The sequence below is a fragment of the Sminthopsis crassicaudata genome, chromosome 2 (assembly GCF_048593235.1).
Source record: "Sminthopsis crassicaudata isolate SCR6 chromosome 2, ASM4859323v1, whole genome shotgun sequence".
Classification (NCBI taxonomy): domain Eukaryota; kingdom Metazoa; phylum Chordata; class Mammalia; order Dasyuromorphia; family Dasyuridae; genus Sminthopsis; species Sminthopsis crassicaudata.
This window is the reverse complement of record NC_133618.1, coordinates 542,125,081-542,151,404: the sequence shown is the minus strand read 5'-3', so window position 1 is coordinate 542,151,404 and position 26,324 is coordinate 542,125,081. Positions and strand designations below refer to the sequence as shown.

At 38.1% G+C, this 26,324-nt stretch overlaps 1 protein-coding gene and 1 long non-coding RNA gene across 2 annotated transcripts in view; both read left to right on the top strand.

The window, feature by feature from the left end:
- Nucleotides 1-18,091, top strand: part of SNX1 (sorting nexin 1) — a 53,841-nt gene extending 35,750 nt beyond the window's left edge. The window contains exons 7-15 of the mRNA XM_074294859.1: nucleotides 698-776; nucleotides 1,444-1,519; nucleotides 2,977-3,090; nucleotides 4,430-4,523; nucleotides 5,896-6,101; nucleotides 15,485-15,628; nucleotides 16,438-16,518; nucleotides 16,895-16,966; nucleotides 17,650-18,091. Of these exons, the coding sequence (XP_074150960.1) occupies nucleotides 698-776; nucleotides 1,444-1,519; nucleotides 2,977-3,090; nucleotides 4,430-4,523; nucleotides 5,896-6,101; nucleotides 15,485-15,628; nucleotides 16,438-16,518; nucleotides 16,895-16,966; nucleotides 17,650-17,700 (917 nt within the window). The 3' untranslated portion in view covers nucleotides 17,701-18,091. The remainder of the gene's footprint in view (nucleotides 1-697; nucleotides 777-1,443; nucleotides 1,520-2,976; nucleotides 3,091-4,429; nucleotides 4,524-5,895; nucleotides 6,102-15,484; nucleotides 15,629-16,437; nucleotides 16,519-16,894; nucleotides 16,967-17,649) is intronic.
- Nucleotides 18,092-18,248: 157 nt separating this feature from the next.
- On the top strand, nucleotides 18,249-18,860 carry LOC141558125 (uncharacterized). The gene is made up of 2 exons (XR_012486967.1): nucleotides 18,249-18,311; nucleotides 18,677-18,860. It is a non-coding gene; the product is annotated as an uncharacterized LOC141558125 (long non-coding RNA).
- The last annotated feature ends 7,464 nt before the right edge of the window (nucleotides 18,861-26,324 follow it).

Below are 26,324 nucleotides of genomic sequence, written 5' to 3'. Positions count from 1 at the left end.
TTTTCCTATGCATATAACAACTTCAACAACAAGATTTATATAATGCCTATCATCATCTCCCTTTTTCAGAGGAAATTTTATTTTTATTTTTAAAGAAATAATTACTTTATGTATACAGATACTGCTTTTAGCAACATCACAGCTTCCTTCTAGGTGAAAGGGCGTCTTCAGTGATTTCTTAGAAATCATTTGAACAATGTATTCAACATGTATTTGTTCTTTTTATTTGGGAGTGTTTGAAGATTTTGACCTCAAATTCCAGGATTTGTCTATGACATTATCAAAGGCTAGAAGAGAACCAGGAATTTTGCTTTTTAGATACCATTAGAGATCAGGAATTGCATAATTTGCCATACTCCTAGACTGAAGTAAAGTAGATAAAGATAATATTTAACATTTGCCCTGTGGGATAAGCTGGTGTAGCTTAATATTACTTTTAAAAGGTTCAGGTTATGGAACATAAAAGTCAGTCCTTGTTCTTGATGTATTCAGCCTAGTAAAGGAGTCACTTTAACATCCAACCTTTAAAGGAAAAATTGGTGTTTTAATTATGCTTGATTGCATAGTTATGCTTTTGGGATGTCTTGTTGAAGTGTTACATTATTATTATTATTATTTATTGTTCTGCCCAATTGGCTTTGTCACTAACTTATCCTATTGCATGCTTGTTTATTGTTTTTTTCACATTCTACTCCAGGAATGACTAAAGTGAAAGTTGGGAAAGAAGATTCTTCTTCTGCAGAATTTCTAGAAAAAAGAAGGGCTGCTCTAGAAAGGTACTATTAAGAGCAGATGTCTTCCTGGTTGGTGTAAGGCAGTGGTCCTCAAACTTTTTAAATAAGGGGCCAGTTCACTATCCTTCAGACTGTGGGAGGGCCAGACTATGGTGAAAACAAAAACTCACTCTGTCTCCAATCGTCAGCCCATTTGCCATAATCCGGTAGGCCACATCTGGCCCTCAGGCCATAGTTTGAGAACCCCTGGTGTAAGAACTGTGATTTTCAAAAGAAATGATTTATAAATTTCAATCAGAATTGAGATCTATTCTTAGCACTGACATTTTGCCTAGATAAGTGGAAACTAAATGACTTGAGATAGATATATCAATCTAAGTATATGAGATTTTTTTTCCCTTCTGTTTTAGTTCTTTTCTAAACATTTCTTCCATCTATCAAAGAGGGGAAAGTACTGTTTTGCTCTGCCTGTCCTGAGTTCAGAAAGTTTACTCACATCCTGCTTTTTGAATGATATTTAACCTAGTTGGTTGTTAATAATGTAATCTAGAATGTGTTTACTAGCTCAGACATGTCCAAGTATTTAATCAGAATGAATACATTTTAAGTGAAGGAAAAGGTTGTGGCAAGGACCAGAATGGTATAAGTTACATATCTAGTCTAAAACCTTTAATTCCCATAAATTAATGGAATGTATTGCTTTTCCTAGGTATCTTCAGAGAATTGTGAACCATCCCACCATGTTACAGGATCCTGATGTCAGAGAGTTCTTAGAAAAAGAAGAGGTAAGTATTGGGTAGATCAAACTGTACTTCTGTGGGATATCTGCCTCTGGAGCATATTCATTAACTTACTCAATAGATTTCTTTTTTGAGCATCTAGTATATGCATATATACCATTATATTAGGCTATATATCTTAGTCTTGTTCTAACTCCAATATATCTTCTAATCCCAACATATGTCAAGGATTTTACTTCTGAATAAAGAAGCAAAATAACTGTTTTGATTTTGGACAGTGATCCATTGAGGCATTTGTCTTTCTACACTTGACAGTATGCTAAAAGGTGGGGGAGTTTATTAAACACTAGATAATCATTTCAGAACTCTTCTAAATTATAAGTGAGATGGCAAATTATACGTTAAATCTTTATAAGCAATTTGTGTTCTCCTGACTAGCTAACTTTCTTCCTATCAGAACCTTAAAATCATTAGAAAGTGGTTGCTTTCCACCCATTGGTCCTATCAAGGAGCATGGTTGGAGAGCAAATTAATGATGAAATTCCTAGGATAATTAAAATAGTTCTAGATATCGAATGTCTTAGTCTTTTAAAGCTGAACTATGTCCTTAAAGATTAGTCTTATGATATTTTTCCTTTGAATGAAAGCAGAATGAGGTTAACGGGGGTTAACGGTTGTTTATAGCTTTTCTTCCCTGCTTCTTTGTCCTTTTTGAGTATACAGCATACTTTTTAAAGAGCTAAGACATGTTAAGTCCTATTTTTTATGATGTTAGTCTAAGAGAACTTTTGACTTCAAGCAAAACCATAAGAGACTTCAACATAAGGTCACTTGACTGCTTAACATACAATTGACTTTCCTTCTGCACATAATAATAGCTAGAGAATTAGTTCTATTTATTTCATATGGTCCTGAATTATTAATCCTGACTCTGTATTGACAGTTGATCGTTCTTAAAAAACAAAAAAAAGTAGTGATTTTTGTTTGAGTTCAATGGTTTGTATACAGGAAAAATTTCTTGCAGTGGTCTCTAGAATTAAAACCCTTTTTGAAGGGATGAAAAGTGGAGGGCAGTCATCACTAGCTTATTATTCACCCATGGTGTGTCACATTATTTTCTGTTAAGTGCTTTTATTTTAAAAGCACTTCACCTTTTTTTGTGATATGAACCTTTTCTAATTCTAAGATTCTTAGTCTTTTTGTCATTCCCAAGCTGAAATATCCACTAGATGTAATTAGTTTACCCTACCTCACAGTTTCATTGGAGAATTAAGTATGTTACAGGTTATTAACACTTATAAAAGAAAATCTTTGTTGCTGTGAGATAAAATTAACTAACATAAGTTGGTCACTTATGAAAGAGAATTAGGGGTTTTGGGCAGTTGTCATCATTTGAGAGCTGGAGTGTTTGCCATCTGTTTGACACTTAATTATACTAATAAGAATTGATGGCTACTATCTTTTAGGTATGACTTAACATCTCTGTCTACTTGGTCTTACAGTTGCCACGAGCAGTGGGTACACAAACATTGAGTGGAGCTGGTCTTCTCAAGATGTTTAACAAAGCTACTGATGCAGTGAGCAAAATGACCATCAAGATGAATGAGTCTGACATTGTGAGTAGCCTCATGGTCCTTTGGGTCTCTTCTTTGAGGTCTGTAATCTAAATAGCTTTTACATAATGCTTTAAATTTTTTTAATAGTATTTTATTTTTCCAAATACATACAAAGATAATTTTCAACATTCATCATTGCAGAGTTGTGTTCCAAATTTTTCTCCCTCTCTTCCCCCTTCTTCAAGACAACATGCATAGGTTAAACATGCAATTCTTCTAAACATATTTCCATATTTGTCATACTATATAAATAAAATCAGATCATAAGGGAGAAAAACATAAGGAAAAAAACCAAGCATACAAACCAGCACAACAAAAAAAAAGTGAAAATACTATGTTTTGATCCACATTCAGTCTCCTTAGTTCTCTCTTTGGATGTGGATGTCACTTTCCATCACAAGTCTATTGGAATTATCTTGTATCACTTCATTGTTGAAAAAAGCCAAGTCCATCACAGTAGATCATCACATAGTTGTCTTGTTGCTCTCCATGATGTCCTCCTGGTTCTGCTCATTTCCCTCTCATGTAAGTCTCTCCAGGCCTCTCTGAAATCCTCCTGCTGGTCATTTCTTACAGAACAATAATATTCCATAACATTCATATACCACAATTTATTCAGCCATTCTCCAGCTGATGGGCATCCATTCAGTTTCCAGTTTCTTGCCACTACAAAAAGGGCTGCCACAAACATTTTTGCACATGTGGGTCCCTTTCCCTCCTTATATCTTTGGGATATAAGCCCAGTAGTAATACTGCTGGATCAAAGGGTATGCACAGTTTGATAACTTTTTGAGCATAATTCCAGATTGCTCTCCAGAATGGCTAGATTCTTTCAAACTCCACCAACAATGCATCAATGCTCCAGTTTTCCCATATCCCCTCCAACATTCATCATTATCTTTTCCTGTCATCTTGAATGCTTTAAATTTTGTGCAACCCTTTTACATACATCATTCCACTGGATCTTTCCAACAGCTCTATCAAGAAAGAACAACAGATTTTATCCATGTTTTACAGATAAGGAACTTAAGGCATATGGAGGCAAAATGATTAACCAGTGGTTATACAACTAGTAAATGTCAGAGGCAGGATTTAACCCTTAACTTATCCTGCTATCAGGCCCAGCATTCTACCCCACTGCCTTTCTTGTAGGCTCTCAGCTGTTGGTTCCTCAGTAGTCCTTAGACTTTCTGAAAATCCAAGACTGCTAACTTTGAAAATGTTTGGTATTTACCTTATAAATTTCTAGGAAACTAAAAAACGAAATTCTTCCCTTTTCAAAAAGAAAAAAAAATCCCAACAAAACCCTCTATGGTTTTTGGCTTGTCTCTCTTTTCAGTGGTTTGAGGAGAAACTCCAGGAGGTGGAGTGTGAGGAGCAACGTTTACGGAAACTACATACTGTTGTAGAAACTCTAGTCAACCATAGGAAAGGTAATGATTTCTGGAATGTACTTGGAACTGGAGCAGATTGATGCTTGGCACCTGTGAGCCAGAGACAAGGGCTGCTGTTGTTAAGGTCCCTAGAACAAAGTTAAAGTGCTCATCCCATCTAGATCTTAAAGGACATCTCCTATATTTCCTGGCAGAAGGATGACTTTTTAGTCATAGGAATGTTGCCTATATTCTAACTGAGAAGGCATTAAGGAAAGGAGCCCAAACATAGCATTGTGCTAGGATATATTTTTTTCATAAACTACATGTTTTGTTGGTTTCTCTCTTAAACAGTATTATTTACTCTGCCATTTTAATGATGTTACAATGTAGATGTGTTAGAGGATGGAGGAGAAAGTATAGATATCCTAGTTTTACTTTACTTTAGATCCTGTTACCTTTTCAAGGTAAAACCGGCTAAGAACCAGCTAAATTAGTCTAACTTAATCTCGTCCTTTTCTCTTTGCTGACTGAAAATATTAATAAACAGTGTGTAACAAGAAGAAGTTATAAACTTGATGATAATGGTCCCTCATGTTTATATGGTAGTTATCATCACAATAACCTAGTGAAGCTTGCCCAAGCTGAGCCTGTTGGGTATCAGTTTTAGAGTGACCAGTAGCCCTGTTTGCTTATTTATTAGCTTGACTCTTGTTGCTGAACAGCACGACCCCAACTCTCTCATATTTCAGCATATATGTTGGTTTTGTTTACCATTTGGGTTGCATAGCCCTTAAGTGCTATATGTTCTAGAAGGAATTGGGGAAGGAGTTTTCCCCCTTTAATCTCCAGAAATTGTATCATGTATTTAAATTTTCAGCCTTTGGTCTGAAGAGATCTTCATTACCCGAAGGTTGGCTACAAAGACGGTGAGAGTGAAGGCTTTTCTGATCTTGTTTTTGGCTGTGATAGTAAATGCACATCTTTAAAATCTAGTGATGTTGTATGGTAAAATGGGAAAAACCTCTGGAGTCAGAGACCATGGGTTCAAAGTCTGGCATGGTCACTTATTACCTGTGGAACTCTGGGAGTCATCCATCTCCCTGGAACTCACTTTACTATTGACAAAATGAGCCAGTTGGATGTAGATGGTCTCTGCAATCCCTTCCATCACAAGAGCTGGAATCTATATTATCCAAGGAAATAGGGAAATCCTGGATGATTCAGAACATTAAAGAGTGTAAGATTAGGAAAGGATTTTCTTTTACTCTTTTAAAAATGTTTCCCTTTTTTCAGCCCCTAAATCAGAAGGACCTGAGTTCAAATCTAGTCTCAGATATTTCCTGGCTGTGTAACCCTGGGCAAGTCACTTAACCTCAATTGCTTCAGCAAAAAGAAAAAGAAACGTTTCTCTTTTTGTTCCTTTTCTCAGAGTTAGCACTAAACACAGCCCAGTTTGCAAAGAGTCTGGCTATGCTTGGGAGCTCGGAGGACAACACGGCCCTGTCTCGGGCTCTGTCCCAACTGGCAGAGGTGGAGGAGAAGATCGAGCAGCTGCACCAAGAGCAGGCCAGCAACGACTTTTTCCTCTTGGCTGAGCTCCTGAGCGACTACATCCGCCTGCTGGCCATAGTCAGAGTGAGTGTCTCTTGGTGTTGCCCTCTCTCTGCCTGGGATTTACCAAGGAAGTTGCTTTTCCTTCCTCCAGTATGCAGGTGATTGGAGTGGTAGACATGAAGTCAGGAAGACCTAGGTGCTTATTAACAGCTGGGCTGTCACCTTGAGAACAGCCCTCATTTACTTTTTGATTAGCTGGGATTACCACTTACTATAAATTGAATAGACAGATATTTAAAAGGAGATTTTTATCAGAGAAACTTGCTCCGTAGATTTTTTTCTATCATTAGGTGGGGAAAAATCTTCCTCTTGTCTTCTTTGGTTCCAATGTGAGTGCTGCCCAGAAACAGGCTTAGCATCATGGGGAGGAATGAAAGTGGGGGTCCAAGGGCCTGGTGAGGGGCACTGCTGCCATGGCAATAGCTGTACCCACCCTCAAATGTACATCGTTCTCCTGGCCCGTGTCAGGTACAAACCCATAACTAGGTAACAAAGAAGTGGTGAGAGTGTCTCCAAACAGAAAAGCAAGTATTTATTTTGAGCTAAGTTTCCATTCCTGTCCATCCCATAAAAGTAGCCTTAGAGTTATTTGCTGCCTAGGCCCAGTGTCAAAGGAAGTGAACCCCTGACTTGGAACAGGCCTTCATCTCCCCCTCTGGCCAGGGACATATGTATGCATGGAAGCCTCAATAGATAGAGTCACTAAGGAAGTCATGGCTGACAGTGACAGTCACCAGTTTACATTTTGTTCAGAACAGTGAGGCTGTTTTATTAAAGTTGTGCTCATTCACATCCCCCATGACATTTTATTCCTTTTTTTTTTTTTTTTTTGGCCACAACTGGTATTATAAAAATTAGGAGGCTTAAAACTAACTTCCAGTGGATTCCTAGAACTATTTGTGTCCTGATCCTGGAGCTGTCTGAAAATGGAACTATTTCTGAGCAGAGCTCCACAAAGGACATTTTGTATACTCTTATGTACTCATTTTCTGGGCTCTATTACAACCTGGGAAGTCTTATTTGTTAGTGGTTTGGCCAAGGAGACTCATCCATATTTCCCAAAGTATAGTTAAGCACAGCATGACTTCTGGGGCTGTAGCACGATCTGTCTCATGAACACATTGCTGCTGCTCCTAGACAGATATTCTCCTGCAAGACTGTTCTGGTTCTAGCTCTATTACCATTCAATGTTGGTGTGTTGGGAAAATGAGAGTAGTTTTTTCTTCTTCTTTTCTGAGCCTAGAATAACAGCAACTAAAACACACTGGATTAGGCCCTAGCTATGATTGGAAAAATAATGTCCAATGAAATGGTTTTATTACTTTTCAGCCCACCCAGGTTCATTATACTGTGTCCACCCAGGCACATTCTGTGGTCCCTTCAAAGTGGCTATCTTGCTGCTTCTAACATGAGCATCTGTCTTGCGTATCTGTGCCTTTGCTCAGGTTGCCTCCTGTGCCTAGAGTGCAGTCCTACTTGGAAGCCCAGTTCAAATTCTGCCTCTTATATGCAGTTTTTCCTTATTGTCCTCCCCCAAACTTCTAGTTCTCTCCCAAGTACCTTATTTTGTGTGTGATAGTCTGTAGTTGTGTAGGAATGCTCCTCCCTTCCTTTAATGCAAGGACTGTTTCTTTTTTTATCTTCACATCTCCATGACTGAGAACACTGCTTAGGATGTGACTGTTGAATAAATACTTGTTATTTGATTATAATGAGGTAGGATATAAAGTTATCCCCAAAGATTCACCTTTTCCTGTCTTACTTAGTAATGTGAACAAATATATAGGTGGGTTATAATGTTATTTGGGAAGGGGAACTAAAGCAGATTCCATTCTCCTCCTATCTCCTCAAGAGCCACATGTAGGCAAAGTAAAGTAAACCCCAAACTTCTGAATTGGGAAATAAGGAGAACTGTCTTAGAGACTTAGACTGTCATTAATTAAGGAAAGATCTGTTCCTATAAGGTACAAAAAAGGCCAATTTCTGCTTCTTGAGATCTCTTGCAGCTGTTTGAAGTCTGTAAAAAATTGTAAAAAAGAGGGGGGACTTGCTTATAATGATAACTTTTGTACATGTTCTTTAGAGCCCTAGGACCACTGAATGTTGGTTATGAGATTGGGATTTGTTTCTATGTGAGACTGACATCCCTGCTGTAGAACCAGTAAATCTCTGTAGTTTCCAAAGGATAAGTTCCTTACCCTTTCTCCTTTCTCTGCATTTTCTTCCCTTTGTAATATTTTTGCCTGGGCTTCAAGTATCATTTCCAGATTATGTCCCAGACTTTGAGATGGAAGGAACCTCAGCAGGCATTTATTAAGTAGTCACTTTGTGCCAGGCAAGACATCCCTTTTGAATAGCTCCCATCACTAGGAAGTTTTCTTTATATTAAGCCCTTTTCAACTTCCACCTGGTGCTTCTGGTTCCACCAAAGAGATGTCCCATCTCTCTTAATACCAGAGTCCTTCAGCTATTTGAAGACTAGTCTTAGCCCTTCCCCTCTTAGGTTTTTCTTATTCAGGCTAAGCAGCCCCAGTGCCTTCCACTTCCCCATGACACTGTTTTGGTTGCTCTTCTCTGGATACTTTAGCTTAGCAATGTCTTTTAATGGTGGGACCTACAACTAAATATAATATTCCAGAAGTTAATTTTTTTTTAACATGGGTATAAGACTTTACACTGACTACTATTGAATTTTATTAACTTACATATAGATCTAACTTGTCAAGATCTTTTTAGATCTCAAGGCAGTCATATTGATAATTAGCTATCCTTCCCAGTTTTAGGTCATCTGCACATCTACATGAATATGCCTTTATCCAAGTCACTGATAGAAAATGTTAGTTAACACTAAATTTACTCAGTTCCAGATGCATCTAATTGTATTAGTGTAAGGTCATTATCTCTCCATCAGGAACAGTGTGAGCCTTTTTGTCAATTGTTTTGCTGAAATGCAGTTAAACTAGGTCTTTGTCATTTTCTTTATCTTCCTTTTTAATCCTCTTATAAAAAAGTAGACTATTCTGGCATGACCTGTTCTTGATTAAGCCGTAGTGGTTCTTTGGGACCATTGCCTTCATCTTCCATGTCTTTCCATATTAAAGGATACAATTCATCAAGGGTCACCAGGTGTGCTTTTACCCTCCTTTTACTTTCCTTGAGTATGAAGGGAAGGGGGACAGGGAGAATGAGACAGGGGGAGAGACAGAAATATTCTCATTTCTGCTTCAGGGACAAATGTGGTCATTTTAATTATACAAAATTCCATTTTGATTTGTTGGAAGTAGTATTCATTCCACAGTTTTGCAGCCATTGAATATGTGGCATATTCCTGGTTTTGTTGCTTCAGCTTATATTAGGTCATATGAGTCTTTCCTGCGTCTCTATATTATTTATATTTTTTGTCATGGCTTGTCATGGCACAGTAATATTTCATTACATTCTTGAACCATTATTTGTTGAGCCGTTTCCCAATCATCTGTTTCAAATTTTTGTTATTATAATAAATGATACTATAAATAAATGTTTTGAAGTATAGATTAGAAGTATTGGGTGCAGATGTTTTTCTTGGTTGACTATTTTTTTATCTTAGTCATTGATTTTTATCCTTACAAAACCTTTTCAGTTTAGTACACTTGAAATTATCTTGTTTATCTTTGTGATCACCTTGTTAGTTAAGAATTGTTCTCTTAGCAGGGCTTAGCAGGGATAGGAAAGAGAGGTGTGTGTGTGTGTGTGTGTGTGTGTGTGTGTGTGTGTGTGTGTGTGTGTCTACATTATATATAAATAAGTCTAGCCTACTTGAGAGTGGGAGGGGATAAAGGGGAAAAAAAGAATAAAATAAAAATGGTGCACAGCATAGAACAAAAGAACAATTTACAAGAAAGTAAAGATGGACATTCATAAATATAATTTCTAATATATATTTTTTTTCTTGAACTGATATTTGTGATATTCTGCTGGGCACATGACAATGTTCTCTCTTGTTTTATTTCATTTTACTTTGTATTCCTTTTCTGGTTTGTTTGTTTTTTTTTTTTTCCTGAAGCAACTGGGGTTAAATTTGGGGGGGAGGGGAATCTTTTAAAAAACCTGTTCTCCTTAGCCACTGCTGTGGAAAGCACTTAATAGTTTTCTCTTCTAATAACTTTTTGATGTGTCCCTTAGTATATCAGTTCACATATCCATTTGGAATTTATTGTAGTGTAAGGTAATTTAGTGTAAGGTATTGGTCTGACTGTAATTTTTTATTAGTTTACTTTCCAATAATTTTTCTTTTCTTGTTTTATCAAACACTGAGTTTTCCTGAGTTCAATTTATTTCCAATTTTTCCTTATCTAATGAATTTCACTGATTTGTTATCTTTCTTAACTATTTCTAAATAGTTTTAATATTACTGTTTATAATGTAATTTGAAGTCTAGTAATATTATTCCTATCTTTTTCAACATCTCCCTTAAGATTCTAAACCTCAGGTTCTTACTAATGAATTTTATTATTTTGTTGTATTCCATATAGTACCCTTTGGTAGTTTGGTATGGCATTAAATGTAAAACTTAATTTACATGGTATGTTATTATGTTGTCTCAGCTCAGTCATGAATGATGGATATCTGTTCAGTTACTTCACTTATTCTTAATTCTTATAATTTTTTTTTTCAATTAACAACTGTTTTTTCTCTTTTCTACCTCTTTCCTCTGGTAATTGGGAAATTTTTTTTTTTTTTTAACAAATATGCATTACCAATTAAAACAAATTTCTATATGTTTTAAAAACATGTGTCTCATTCTATACCCCAAGTCTTTTACCTCTTTGTTAGAAGGTAAATTATACTTTGGCATCAGTCTTCTGGACTCATAGTTGATAATTGTATTGATTAGGAATCTCAAGTTTTACAAAGCTCTTTGTCTTTACAATGTTGTAATTTTCCTGGTTTACTTCACCCTGCATCAATTCAAACAAGTCTCCAGGTTTCTTTGAACTCATCTCTTTGGTCATTTCTTATGGAGTAATAGGATTAATTTACCATTCTCCAATTGATAATTACCCCCTTAGTTTCTAGTTCTTTGTCATTACAAAAAAAGAATTGCAAAGAATATTTTAGTATACAGGAATTCTTTGATCTCTTTGGGATATTGCTGTGCCATAGGAGTGGGCTTTTTGTTCATAGTTCCAAATTACTTTCCAAAATAATTGAAACAATTCACAGTTCCTCCAATAATACATTATTTTAAAGTGTTTTGAAATGTGCCTTGGTGTAGTATAAGTATTTTATGCATTTTGTTTTTAAAACAAATGTTAAAAATTGTTTTAAATGTAACTGGGGAAAATATTAAATAAAATTTGAAAAACCACAATGAATAAGTAGAAAGTAGGGGAAGGGGAAGTAAAGTATTTATTTAGAAACCTGCCCTTTTAATTTTCCTACTTAGTTAAAACTACTACTAGCCTTCTAGCTAGATTCAAAACATCAGAAACAAGAAAAGCATCAGTTGCCAAATCCTATCAAATTTTGATTCAATTTCAGTTTAGGCTTTTATCACATTTCTCCTGGACAACTGGAATAATCTAGTATCTAATCTTTCTCCCAAACATATTCTAAATACTGCTGTACAAATAATATTCCTGCAACACCAATTTGGTCTTTTAACCACACTCCTTCCCCCCCCGCCCCCCAATTCAGAAACCCTTAGTTCCTTGACTTCCTTGAGCCCCTCTTGGAATCATTTATTGGATTTTTAAAAATAAGCAATCCTGTACTCTCCTCCTTGGTTTCTTCTACAGTCCGGTTGCAGCCTGTCTTTCCAACCTTAACTACTTCTCTTCATATATTTTCCATTTTCTCTTGTGCTACCTATATGTCTATACCCATTTACCTCATATCTGTGTCAAAAATCCTTCCCTTTCCAGGCAAGTCTTTTTTTGTGCCTGAGTTTCATAATTTATAAAATGAAAGAGTTGGTCTTGATAGCCCCCAAGATCCCATCTAATGCTAAATCTTTTATTCTTTCTCTTTTTTCCTGTCTGTCTCAGCACATATCTTAAAAGCTGTTCCAAGAAGGTAGCACAAAGGTCTCTTAGCAGTTTGTGAGTTTTTTGCCATGATAGTATTGGAATTAAGGTGTTCAGTTTTAAATATAATCCCAAGAAAACCAACAAGCTGTACATGGTAGAGATTGTTTCCTATTCGGTTGTTTGTTTTCTGCCCTTCCACAGATTATAAGCATGGAGAAGAAACTTTATTCATTGCCCCTCTCTCTGATCATTAATGCTATGAATCATTAACCAGGGAAAAATACACTCTCCAGAAGGTACTATCAGTGATGAGGAGATATAGCATAGAGCATGAAGATAAAAAGGATTGCCCATGACTGGTGGGGGCCTGCAGCTGCTCCTTTTTACCAATGCTGTCATGCATCAAGCCCTGGAACTCTGAAAGAGAGGCTGTATTCACCCAGGAATTTGGTCTGCTCTTCACATAGGAAAAAAAAATTGGCTGAAGAGTTTCATTTGTCCATATCATGATAAACTGTTAGGCTGGACAACCTGTGGCTGTCAGGCTGTGTGCCTTGGACTGAAATTGCAAAAGATGATTTAAAATCTTATACAAAAGAAGAAAGGGCTAGATTACTTTTGGGAAATCAGTAAGGTTTTTTAGTGACTCCAAACTTCTCCCAGAAAAAAGGGTTGGTTTTTTTTTGTTGTCAGTGTCTTCCACAGATATTGCAGAGTTGTGAGTCTAGAATGCTACAGTTTGAAAGTTGATAAGAATGGGCTGCAAGACTCTAATAACAAGGAATTATGGAAGTGAAATCATATAAAGGATGTTACCGACGAAATGAATGAGCACAAAAGAGGGTGAGTTAGTTACACTCGGCTGGGGGTAGTAAGCCCTGTGGGCCATGTCAAGAGAGCTTGTCCACAGGCCCCGAAGGTGAGGTAGCATTCCCCTTAGATAGATGGTGATAGGACGCTGACAAATCTGCAAGGATGCCATTCCCAGAACTAAGGAAATGCTGAGATGGAGACCCTCATTCCACTACTGACCACATACAAACACGGGGAGGATAAGTCATTGCATTCAGCAAACAGTTATAAAGTACCTACTGGCTGCCAGGCAGGAGACTGTGGGCCAGCATGGAGAGTCCAGGTGGCTGAAGTTTGAGTTTTGCCTTGGATTCCCGCTGACTCTGACCCTGTGCAAATCGCATCCCTTCTCTGGGCCTAGGCAACTCTTAAGTTATCTTACAGAACAGTTGTAGTGGTGTCAGTCAGCCTTGTTTCTTCCCCAAAGAGCTCTCTTACCCTCAGAAACATTCTAGGCCCCTGGAAGCACAAAGAATAGTGAAACTATCCCTATGCTAGAAGGAAAGGTACCCAGAAATCAGGAGAAAATAACAATGCTAAATGATGCTGCAAAGGGATGGGAGGAAAAGCCCTTACTTAACAAGAAAAAGCCTTACTTCTTTTGGAAGTGACATTTAAACCTAGCCTAGGAGGGCTTTATAAAAGACTCTAAAAAGCAGAGAGGGAGGAAAGACAGCCTGTTCTATGGCAAGATGGCTGATGAAATGTCTTACACATGGAACAGTAGGAGAGCACAAAAGGACGGGAATTGTGAAATCCATTTGGAAAGGTAAATTGAAGGCAGATAAAAAAAGCAACATGATGTCCCAAAGATAAGAGAGAGCTACTGGGACTCTGCGAGCAGGGAGATGTAGTCAGACTTGTAGAGTCTCACTCACCTCATTAGAAAAAAAAAAGCATAGCTAAGGAAAGCAAAATTCCCTCAATAGCTCTGTGTGTGTGTGTGTGTGTGTGTGTGTGTGTGTGTGTGTGTGTGTGTGTGTGTTTTTCCCTCCTGTATCTTAAATCCATTATTTCTTTCTCTTGGAGAGTATGAACCAGTTGGAACTATGAAAGGTCATTGCATAATCATAATTCTTTCTGTTTTCGAATTATTATTTTTGTGGGATTATTATTGTTCTCATGGTTTTCCTTAATTCTTCATTAATCTATGAAAATCAAGTTTTAAGCTCCAAATCTGTTCCTTCTTTCTCTTCCTTCTCCCTGAGAAGATAAGTAATCAGATATACATATTTAGTTATGTAAAACATTTATATGTTAGCCATTTTGTAAAGACTTGAACAAAAGAAAGAAAATGAAAAATAGCATGTCTCTGTCTTAAGACAGATTTTTGTGGCTGAGAATAGCAAAATCATTCACAATTCTTCATTGAACAGTATTGCTCGTTACTGTTCACAGTGTTCTCCTGGTTCTGTTCACTTCACTGTTCATCTAAATCTTTCTAGGTTTTTCTGAAATAATCCTGATTGTCATTTCTTACAGCATAATATTCTTAGCCATTTGAGCTTTTCCTCTGTTATTTTTTTTTTATCTCTTTTAAATATAAGCCTACTAATTATACAATTGGGTCAAAGGGCATACTACTATTTAGTCACTTTTATTTATAATTCCAAATTGCTTTCCAGAGTGGTGTAGCCACCAATAGTGCCTAGGTTTGCCTGTTTTCCCAGTCTTTTCAGTACTTAGCATTTCCCTTTTTTTAGTCATCTTTGACACCTTTAAGGGTGGGGAGAAATTTCATAATTGCTTTAATTTGAGTTTTCCTAATTAAGTGATTTGGAGTATTTTTTCATATGGATATAGGTAGCCTGGTTTTTTATCCTTGAACTGCCAATTCATATCTTTATACCTTTTATCTTTTAGGAAATGACTCTTATAAATTACTTCCTTATCTTGGGAAAGGAGATCTTTTATCAGAGAGACTTGACTCAAAGATTTTGTTCCCAGTTAATTGTTCTTTTAACTTTAGTGTTCATTGGATTTATTTGGGCAAAACCCATTCAATTATCAAAACTTTCCATTTTATCTTTTCTAAATTGGCTAGCAGGAACTGATTGTTAAATTTTTATTATGAGTGTTTATTCTGCAGAGTCAACAAGTGCTACAAATAAGGGTTTGATGTAGTTTTGTGTACTGTCTAGACATAAGTGGTAGAGAAAATGATGATGCAGATTAAATTTAAATATTGTGCATTCCGTATACCCCTGAAGATCTGTAGATTTTTAAACATTAACCAGCACATCATTCTAATATTTGGTCACAAACTTTTCTCCTATTGCAAATGTTTCCAAGTATTATCAGTTTGAACTAGGGATGGTAGCTGTGTGTACAGAGAAAGGAGCAGGTACAGTGATACAATCAATAGGACATTGGATCAATCATTGGACATGGTGGGTGAAGGACAATGAAAAGTGGAAGGATTACTCTGAAGTTGGGAACCTGAATAACTGAAAATATGGTGTTGCTCTCAACATAAATATAGTTCAGTTTCAGATGTGTTTCATGGTAAGATGGCTGTTTGGTTTCCGCTGTTGTTGGTAGGGTGCCTTCGACCACCGAATGAAGACCTGGCAGCGCTGGCAGGATGCCCAGACCATGTTACAGAAGAAACGGGAAACCGAGGCCCGGCTGCTGTGGGCCAATAAACCTGACAAGCTGCAGCAAGCCAAAGACGAGATTGCAGAAGTGAGTTCTAGGAGGGAGGGGAGTCCTCCATTCCTGCAGCAGCAGGCTGGGCTCTTGGGCCTAAGGGGTCTCATTGAGGCTTTAACATGGGGGCAACTGAGGGCTGCTGGAAGTGCCCGTTTTTTGAGTTAGTGTTTCCTGTCAGTGCTCTCTGAGCTTCTAACGGGAAGTGTTGTTGCCCAGCCTCCCCACTTGTTCTGTGACCCCAGGCAAGTCACTTCTCCCTGCCTGCCTTGGTTATCTCATCTGTAAAGTGAGCTGGTGGAGGGAATGAGAAGCCAGGCCAGTGTGTTTGTCAGGTGGGGTCACAGCCAGCCACCACCATCCAATCTGTAGCAAATCTCCTCCATTGTTATCCTGAAGCAGGCTTAAGGTAGAGAAGTAAGAAACTAACCATCCAAGGCGTGTCTCTCCCAAATGACAGCTTGCCAACTCAAGATGATTGTGTTGTTTTCTGAATCTTCTTTCAGCGGATGTCTGGCTCCGTAGTAATGACAGGACCACCCGAGAATAAGAAGTCCCTTCCCTAGGCCCTACTGGAGTTATTTCCACCCCGGGTAGATTTTCCTCCTGACAGTTTGGCCCGTATTCTCTGGGACTGGTTTTATAAGTGGGATCTGAACAGCCCCATGTCATGCCCCATAGTCAAGCATTGGCAAAGGGGATGGGCCAGCAGCGCCGCTTGGTAAACTCCATGCCAGCCACTTCCCTGCTTCCTTACTGATGGACAATGACATGGGAGGGAGAAAGGAGGTGGGAGAGATGGCCAGCTCACACTGAGAGGAACTTTTTCCCTTTTTTCTGCCCAGTGGGAGTCTCGTGTGACTCAGTATGAAAGAGACTTTGAACGAATTTCAACAGTGGTGCGCAAAGAAGTGATTAGGTTTGAGGTATGATGTGACTCCGTCTTCTCTCTCGCTTCTGCTCTCTGGTTCGATTTGCTGCCCTCTCTGATTTGTTTCTCTCTGATGTTCCTCTTTCACCTCCTTAGAACCTAGTGCAGGGGGAGCTTGGGGACTCTGAGGGCTGTGATCAGGGGGTTCTCTTTGCCAGACTCCTCAGGCCCTCCCAAGAGCATCATCCTCCTTCTCCAGGGGACCCTGCTGCTCTCCTGTTCTTAGAAGACTTAGCGCAGGAGCCCCCATGCTGACCATGTGACCAACCCACATTCTGGTTCTGTTTTCTAAGGCTGGGGTCTCTGGAAGCCTCTTCCATGTGGAGAGGAGGAACTTCTGGAGCCTCAGGGCAGTGTCTTGTTTCATACAGAAAGAAAAATCCAAGGACTTCAGAAACCATGTGATCAAATACCTTGAAGCCCTTCTGTTTTCCCAGCAGCAGGTGGGTGAATGTTTGTGTCTTGTATCTTGTGTTCTTTTGCCACCTTCATTTCAGAGTTTAATTTGACTCTTCCCAGGACCTTCCCAAGGGGCAGGTTTTGTCTCAGACCCTGGAGAGGGGAGCTACAAAAGCTGTGTTGTCAGCCTCACACCTTTACTAGACAGGAGGCCCCACTTACCAGGTTCTTTCCTATACCACCCTTAGCTCCTTGCAGTGTAAGGTGTTCATTCTTGGACGTTTCCTCATGAGAACAGATTTCTAGTCAAATTGGTGCTGAAAGGCTCCTTGATTCCCACCGCTCTCTGATCCGTATTGCCCAGTGTCACGTGGAAGCTCTAAGATGGCCCCTGCCTTAGGCAGGGAGAAGGGTCCCAAGACCAGACTGGGTGCTCGGGAGCCTGATGGCAGGCTGGTGCTGGGACTGAACCCTCTGAAAAGCAGGCTCCTTCCCGGACGGGAGGATTGCCGGGGCCTTGGTGTCTGGGGCAGGGTCAGGCCAGCTTGTTTTCTGTACCCTTCCTCTTGCTGTGCTTCCTTTCTTAGTGAACCAGTCACTAAGAGACTGCAGGTAGAAGGGAAGCTCTCGGGTTCCAGTGGTCATCCTCCTTCCTGCTTGGGACATGCTAGGGAGACAGCTCTGCTAGGGTGCTTGTTCACTCTCCCCTCCCCTGGCTTCTTTGCAGCTGGTGAAGTACTGGGAAGCCTTTCTCCCTGAGGCGAAGGCCATCTCCTAATGGACCAAGAAAGCCAGAGCCCACCTGAATTTACGCTGCCTTTTTATACATTATACCTCTCCACCTTTAATGGATCCCAGTTGCACATCCTGCTGAGCCTAGAGACTTAACTCCTTTACCCCTTCCCAGGACCAAGCTGCTCCAGTAATTCTTCTAACTGTATTTTTCATTTAGCTTCCATATATATTTTCTTACTGAAGAGAATAGTTTCCTGCTTTAAGCGAAAGATCTACAGTTAGGTGGTGGGATTATGGGGTGGGGTATCATTAATATAAATATATAAATAAAATGTATATTTTTCAGGATGTGGTTTAGAAACTGGGAATAACGTTTTCTGTTACTCCTGATGGTGCCATGAAAAGATTATGTAATAAAATATTTTAAAATCTGGTCCTGTGGATTCCTCTTTGTGGTGCTTCTTGCTTTGGGCTGGGGTAACCATTTTCAAGCACTGTACTGTGAAGTGTGGGTGGATATTAGCCTGGTTTGGGAAAGAAGAATTTTAATAATCCTTCCTTATTAAAGAGAGAGTGGAGGGAATCAAGAGGGCTGTAACACAAGTCCTGACTCAGACACATGTCCCTCAACAGCACTCTGAGACCAAGTTAAAGGTAAGTTGCCCGCATTCAGTTTTTCTCCCGAGTCAGTTCCCCATCCTTATGAAGTCAAAGTCATTTCATTCAGCAGGAAGAGGCTGGTCTAGGTTTTTGTCCTCCCAATTGCTAGGCATGTGAGTGCTTTCTAAATAGTTCTTTGGTTTAATTATCCTTTCACCTAGCCACCAAGCCAATTCCCTCCCAGGATTTGAGTGAACCAGATAAAAGAATAAGTGCTCTGTCCTCCCCACCCTGCGTATAAAACAGATTTTGTGGATGTTAGCATGTTTGTTCTGTGTTTTATTGCTTGTTCCCTCTATTCCTTCTTATCCCCTAAAGGGAGTAGGTTCATGACTGACTTGCTCTGTACATTATCACAGGAAAATAGGTTCAGAATATTTGTATCAAATGATGACTGTACCCTTGAAGGGAAGATCTGCTGGCCTGTTGAGAGAAGAAGCTCATAGAATCAAGCTGGAAAAGGAGTTACTTGGGCAGTAATTATTGCCTCAATCATAAATTTGAACTATTGTTTTAGGGGGAATAAAGATGGTCTTTTTCTAATTTTCTTTCTTTTCTTTTTTTTTTTTCTTCCCATACATAGTGATCACCTTCAAGGGAGCAAGGTAGTAAACTCAGAATTGTCTGGAAGGGATTTCCTCATAGGGATTTGGTAACTGCATCCAAATGGTATTCCTTGCCATATTTTGTTTAATTGGAGGCAGATAGGAAACTGCCTGTGTCTTTTTTTCAAATTAAGTATATCAGGAAACTTGCCTGGATTCATTTAACTGAATTTACTCATTGCTTACCCAGTGACTCCTAGTTTTGGTTTTATGATATTCCAGAGTGTCTTTAGGTAGGTCATGGGATTCTGTAAAAATCTCAAAGTAAAATTAACTTTTTCCCCATAATTGATAAATCTATGATTCTCATGGCATTCACTGATGCTGTCCCCTCTTTGTAGATAGTTTTTAAAAGCTAAGAAGGTCAATGACAATAGAATTTTTGTGCAGTTCTTTTTATGTACCAAAGAAGTAGAAACAAAGTAGATATTCATTGGAAATTATTACTATGCTGTGAAAAGCAATGAATATAATAATGATTATCAAGAAGACTTATATGAACCCACGCAAAGTGAGATAAACAGAATCAAAAACTATATACGACTATTGCAATATTAATGGAAAGAATAACTCAAACTCAAATAATACTTGGGGGAGGAGAATGAGAAAACAACTTCAAGGAAGAAGGGAGAGAAAGCAATGTCCTTTGTCCCCCTTCTCAGACTTGGAAGCCTGGATAGTGAACACTAAAATAATATTAGACTTTTTAGGTTGCATTGTATTAGTTTTTCCTAAGCTGTGTTTTTTCTTATTCTTTATTATAAAGGATAGCTCTTGAGGGGAAAAGAATTCATCAGAAAATATGTGATGTAAAAACAAAAAATAAAATGCATTTTTTCAAAAAGCACATGAGTTAGATGCTAGCTGCTAATAAATTCCATATATTATGCTATGTTTTTACCAATAAATATCCTGCCCCAAGCAGTTTCCATATATATCAGAAAAATGAAATGTCATCTGTTTAAAAAAAAAAAGCTGACTAAAAAAGTTGTTCTCCTGGTGCCACTGATGAAAACACCTCTCAAACTTAGGCTGGTCCTTGAGCAGCTTTCACAAAATCTCTCACCAGGCCCAAGTTCAAAGCTTTTCCAGCTTAATAGGACTTGCCAAGATAGGCACTCTCTTGGCATGGCTTTTGGGAATTCCCCAGTTACTTCCATGGCAAAAGGAAGACAAGGAGACTTTAGCAGAGGAATTATAATTCTCTTCCACATAAAAACAAAATTGACTGTCTTGCTGCCAAACTGAACAAAAACCATATTTTCATGCTCTAGAATGACCACTGCTTGACATAATAAAGGCACATTTGTGTCTTTGTTGAGCCTATAACATATCAGTTCACAAAATATTAGATTTAGGAAAGGGGCCCTTAAAAATGGTTTACTCCAATCCCCTTGTTTATTTTTATAGCTACCTCATTTTATGGAGGAGTTAACTAAAGGCCAGCAGCCTCATGTAGTTTGAAGGCTAGGTAATAAAGCAGAGAGCTAATGGTTCTTGGAGTTAGAAGACCTAACTTCAAATTTATAACATGGACATATAGAAGTCTGAAAACCATGAGAACACAGTTCAATATGAATCACCAATATAATGCAATAGCAGCTGAAAAATAAAGTTAATATACCCTGAGAATCAGTATCTAGACTGACAAAGACCATGGTGACCAAGATCCAGTCTTCCCTGAGCAGACCACATTTGGGGGATCAGTTTTAGACACTACACTTTAGAAAGGGCATTGACAAGCTGAAACACAGTGGTTTAAAGATGGAATTAAGACTAGAATCATATTCCTAAAACCTAGTTTGGAGTTCTTTTTACATCCATGTTTGTGCTAGAGCAAGTGATCTCTTGATACAGTGGAAAGATCTCTGGCTCCAGAGTCAAATACAGATTGCAGAGGAGCCAAATATGTAGCTGGAGGGTAGGGCTGCCTGGGACATCATCAAGATAGATTAGCTTTAGGGACTGGAGGTGTGGGTCCTGGAACCCGAGTTAGCATCTGCCCAGAACTAGGCTCCCAATTGCATTAACTTGCAAGCAGGTAGATTTGCAACTCCCAGGGCTGGGTCATTTTCCTAAAACACTCACTCAATCAACTTGGATTTATTAATCGCCTAACAGCCAGTTCTGGTGCTTTACAAAGAGATGGAGACACAGACAGCCAAAAGTTAGTCCCCATTTTTAGGGAAATCAGTCTAATTAAAAAAAAAACCTTTGTACAAATAATATATTCAGTATAAATTGGACAATATGGACAACACATAAATTGGAAATAAAGCACTAAGGAAAATAGGAAAGACTTCTCAGAGAAAGTAGAATTTTAGAAGGGAAGCCAGGAGGTGGAGATGTGGTAGAGAATCCCAAGCATGAGGGACCAATGAAAATTCATGTGGAGTGTGTAAATACTTGAGGTAGGGAGACCAACCACAAGCTAGAGCAATTAGTTGTCAGGAGAAAGGGGGGTATGTGTGAGAGATTAGATTTGTAGAATTAACAGGGATAAGCAATTAATTGGATGGAGTAAGAAATCAAGGATGACCCCTAGGATTCCTAGGTTGTAATCCTAGATGACTAGGAAGATGGTGATACCCCTAAGTTCTTAGAGGGGAGGGCTTAGACTAGAAGGATGAGTTCAGTTTTGGACATGTTTTAAATAACTAATAGTAACTATTTCTAATACTAAAACCTTCCACATCTGGCTGAAGCCCACCTTTCCAAACATTTTGCTTTGCTATTTTTCATTCAATTTGGCAGGACTAGCCCATTCTCACAGCCCAACATTCCTTCTTAAGAAAATCCATACAGAATTTGTTCAGTCTCTAAGCATTTGCCCAGACTATCCTTATGCTTGTAATAAATTATTTCCTCACCCCTGCCTCATAGAACCCCTATCTTACATTTAAAGCCCAGGTCAAATACAACATGAAACATGATACCTTCCCTGATACTTCCAGCTGCTTAGCATTCTACTCCACCAAATTTCTTAGTATATTTTTCATATTTGCTTTTTGCGAATTTCAAAGTGTTATATGTTTATTTGTTTGTTTGTTTCTAATACATGTCCACCATGTTTCCTTTGACAAAATGGATGGAATCTCTTCAAGGACAAGGGCCATTTATTTTCTGTTTTTGTATCCCTTGCAACAGAGTGTGAGGTATGTGGTTGGAGTCTAACAATAATAATAGCTTGTTGAGTGATTAAGTTGATAGGAGCAATTGACATTGACAAAATCTATTTACTAAATATTGAAAAGCGAGATATATAGAGGAGGGTATATCCCAAGGTTTCAAATATTAGAAGGGTCAGGGTGGAGAGAGAAACAGGTTAAGGAAGCTCAATTCCAAACATTGTTGTGTTTAAGACATCCAGGTAAAAACGCCCTATAGAAAGAGATGCAATTTTAACTAGAGATACAGATTTGGGAGTCATCCACATAGAGGTATTAATTGAAACCAAAGGAGTGAATGAAATAGTTAAGGGAGAAAATGTAGAAAAACAAGGAAAGCTAACAAGACAGAACTTTGGGGGAAGACAGGGTGCTGTGGGCTATACTTCAAAAAGGAAAATCAACCCAGGAAGATGGGGCTCTCGAAACTGAAATTCTGACCACAATTCAACTGCCAGGCTAAAAGTCAAATGAGAGATATTGAAAAAAGACTAAAATAAAAATCATCCAAGAAAAACCAGGTTATGAAAAAAAATAAGTTAACTAGAAAAGGAGATACAGAGTTTCAAAGATGATGAAAATAATTATTTGAAAATTAGAATTGGATAAGGGGAAACTTCTGAAGCTATGAGAGATCAAGGAAAACAAAACAGATGATAAAGAATAAGAAAATAGAATGTGAAACATTTTAGAAGAAAAATGACAGATCTGGAAAACAGATTAAGAAGAGAGAATATAAGAATTAATTGGACTCCCTGAAAGGTGTGACCAAAAAGAGAATCTTGACACAATAATGCAGAAAATAATGCAAGAAAATTGTCCATGAGGGGAAAGTAGAAAGAGAAAAAAAATCCATCTATCACCTTTTCAACAAAGTTCTTTGTGGAAAACATATGCAGATATTACTAAATTTCAAAAACCCTAGATCAAAGAGAAAAGTTTGCAAGAAACAAGGGGAAAAAATGCAAACACTCTGTAGCTACAATTGGAATTGTACAGTACTTATCAGCAGCTACAATAAACGATCACAGGTCCTGGAATCATATCTATGGACAATCAAAAAAAGTAGGCCTATGGCCAAAAATATATCCTGCAAAATGATCTATGATATTGAATGAGAAAAAAATGGACATCAATGGCCTTGCAGATTTTCAGAACTTGCAACCAAACTGAGTGTAACAGAAAGTTCAAAATATAACAGCCAATATCAAAGATCATTTTCAAGGAACTCAATATGCAAACTGTTTAAACATGGATAAGTTGTTTATTTTGTTTTACATGGAAAATGTACATTATATGTTTAAGATTCACATCAACAATAGGGCAGCTCAGGAGCAGCTAGGTGGTGCAGTGGATAGAGCACCAGCCCTGAAGGCAGCAGGGCCTGAGTTCAAATTTGGTCTCAGACGCTTAACACTTCCAGCTGTGTGACCCTGGGCATGTCACTTAACCCCAATTGCCTCAGCAAAACAACAACAACAAAACAATAGGACAGCTCAAAAGAAAGACCGGCAGAGTTAAGGTAAAAATAGTAATGATGTTATACAAATGAAGTACAGTAGAAGAATAGACACAGAAGCAGTAGAGGAGACAAGAAGGATTATAGTTCTGAAAATTCTCCAAAATCTATAAAGAATAAGGAGAAGGGATGGGAGGATGGGGAAGCAAAGGATGAGGGAAGAACTCAAAGGAGGGATATCCCCTTTGGGAGGGAGAAGGTAAAATAATAGCAGAATTAGCAAAGAGTCATTGGGATAGGAGAGATGTGTGTATATGTCTGTATATATCTACATATGTATACATAAATATATGTCTTAACTACAGCTTGCTTGGGGTGAAGGGGTATAGCAGAGAACAAAAGAACAATTTACAAGGAAGTAAAGAAAAATGGAAATTCATGAATATAATTTCTTCTACTGATATATGTACTTTCTTGATCTGGTAATTTGTTATATATTTTGAGTCCTCCCTAATGTTCTGCTGGGCACATGATCATGTTCTCTTTTGTTCTGTTTTATTTTGTTTGTTTTATATTCCTTTCCTAATTTTTCTTTTTTTCTTATTCGGTTTTTTCAAATAAAATAATAAAAAAAAATTTTTTAAAGAAAAATCTCATCTCAAGGATGGAGTAGGACCAAGTACAGCAGTGCAGAGAGGCTTCTCTGGTGAGGGTGCCCCCAAGGAGAAGGGGCTTCCTTACATGCGATGAGATTCAGAGGTAGAGGGACAAGCCTTCCCCGCACTGCCCCCCAGCTGTCTGCCGGCACCTGCAGCTGAGCAGAACCCCTGGTTTCAGTCCCAAGGAAGAGGGCACAACAGTAGTCTGCAAACACCAGAGGGACCCTGGGAGTAAGATCAGTTAAGGGACAGCCTGGCTGGGAGTGGAGGAAAGAGCCCAAGGTTGGGCCCCAGGATAGACCTCAGAAAATAACAGTAAGAAGGACCTGAGACTGGCAGCAAAATGAAGAGCTTGCAAAGGAGAAAGAACAACTGTAGACAGTTTCTATGGTGATAGAGAAACTCAGGAGGATAATTGAGCTAGAAAAACCTCCCCTTTTTTGATGAAAAATGTCAAATAGTACCAAGCATAAAAAGATTTCTTAGAAGAATGCAAAATTTTTTAAAATCACAGACAACAAGGAAAAATTAAGGGGGGATCAAGAAAATTATTAAAAGTCAGATAGGGAAGTGAAAACTTACAGAAGAAAATAATTCCCTGAAAATTAGAATTGGGCAAAAGGAAATAAATGACATTCTGAGACACAAAGAAATGATTTTTTTTTAATGGAAAAAATAGAGAATGTGAAACAAATCATCAGAAAAAAAAACTGATCTGAAGAATAGGTTTAGGAGAAATAAGAATAGACTGCCTGGAAATTATGATTAAAAAAAAGAATATTGAAATCATATTACAAGAAAAATGCCCTGAAGTTCTAGAACAAGGTCAAACAGAAATAGGGGGGGGAAAATCTACTGATACTGTCATTCTATAAGAAATAACGAGCAGGATGATTTCAGAAAATCTTCGAAAAACTTACATAAGCTGATGCTGAATGAAGTAAGCTGAATCAACAGAACATTGCACATGGTAACAAGAAGACTATGTAATCAACTACGATGGACTTGGCTTATTTCAACAATGTGATGATTCAAGGCAATTTGAATAGACTCAGGAAAGAAAACGCCATCCATATCCAGAGAGAAAATTATGGACAATGAATGTGCATCAAAGTTTAGTATTTTCACATTTTTTAAAATTTAATTTAATTTTTTTTCTTTATGGTCTGATTCTTATTGCACAACATGACAAGTATGAAAATATGTATAAAAACCTGTCAGATTGGCTAGAATGACAGGGAAAGATAATGCAGAATGTTGGAGAGGATGTGGGAAAACTGGGACACTGATACATTGTTGGTGGGACTGTGGTGAATGCATCCGGCCATTCTGGAGAGCAATTTGGAACTATGCTCAAAAAGTTATCAAACTGTGCATACCCTTTGATCCAGCAGTGTTAGTACTGGGCTTATATCCCAAAGAGAGCTTAAAGAAGAGAAAGGGACCTACATGTGCCAAAATGATTGTGGCAGCCCTTTTCATAGTGGCTAGATACTGGAAACTGAGCCCATCAATTGGAGAATAAATTGTGGTATATGAATGTTATGGAATATTATTGTTCTGTAAGAAATGACCAGCAGGATGACTACAGAAAGGCCTGGAGTGACTTACATGAACTGATACTGAGTGAAATGAGCAGAACCAGGACATCATTATACACAGCAACAAGATTATATGATGATCGATTCTGATGGATGTGGCCATTTTCAACAATGAGATGAACCAAATCAGTTCCAATAGAGCAGTAATGAACTGAACCAGCTACATCCAGAGAAAGAGCTCTGGGAAATGAGTATGAACCACTACATAGAATTCCCAATCCCTCTATTTTTTTCGCCTCCATTTTTAATTTCCTTCACAGACTAATGGTACACTATTTCAAAGTCTGATTCTTTTTGTACAGCAAAATAACTGTTTGGACATGTATACATATATTGTATTGGTCAATCTGCCATCTGGGGGAGGCAGGTGGGGGGAAGGAGGGGAAAAATTGGAACAAAAGGCTTGGCAAATATCAGTGTTGTAAAATTACCCATGCATATATCTTGTAAATAAAAAGCTGTAATAATAAAAATTTTAAAAAAGAAAATAAGTATAAAAGAATTGCACATATTTAA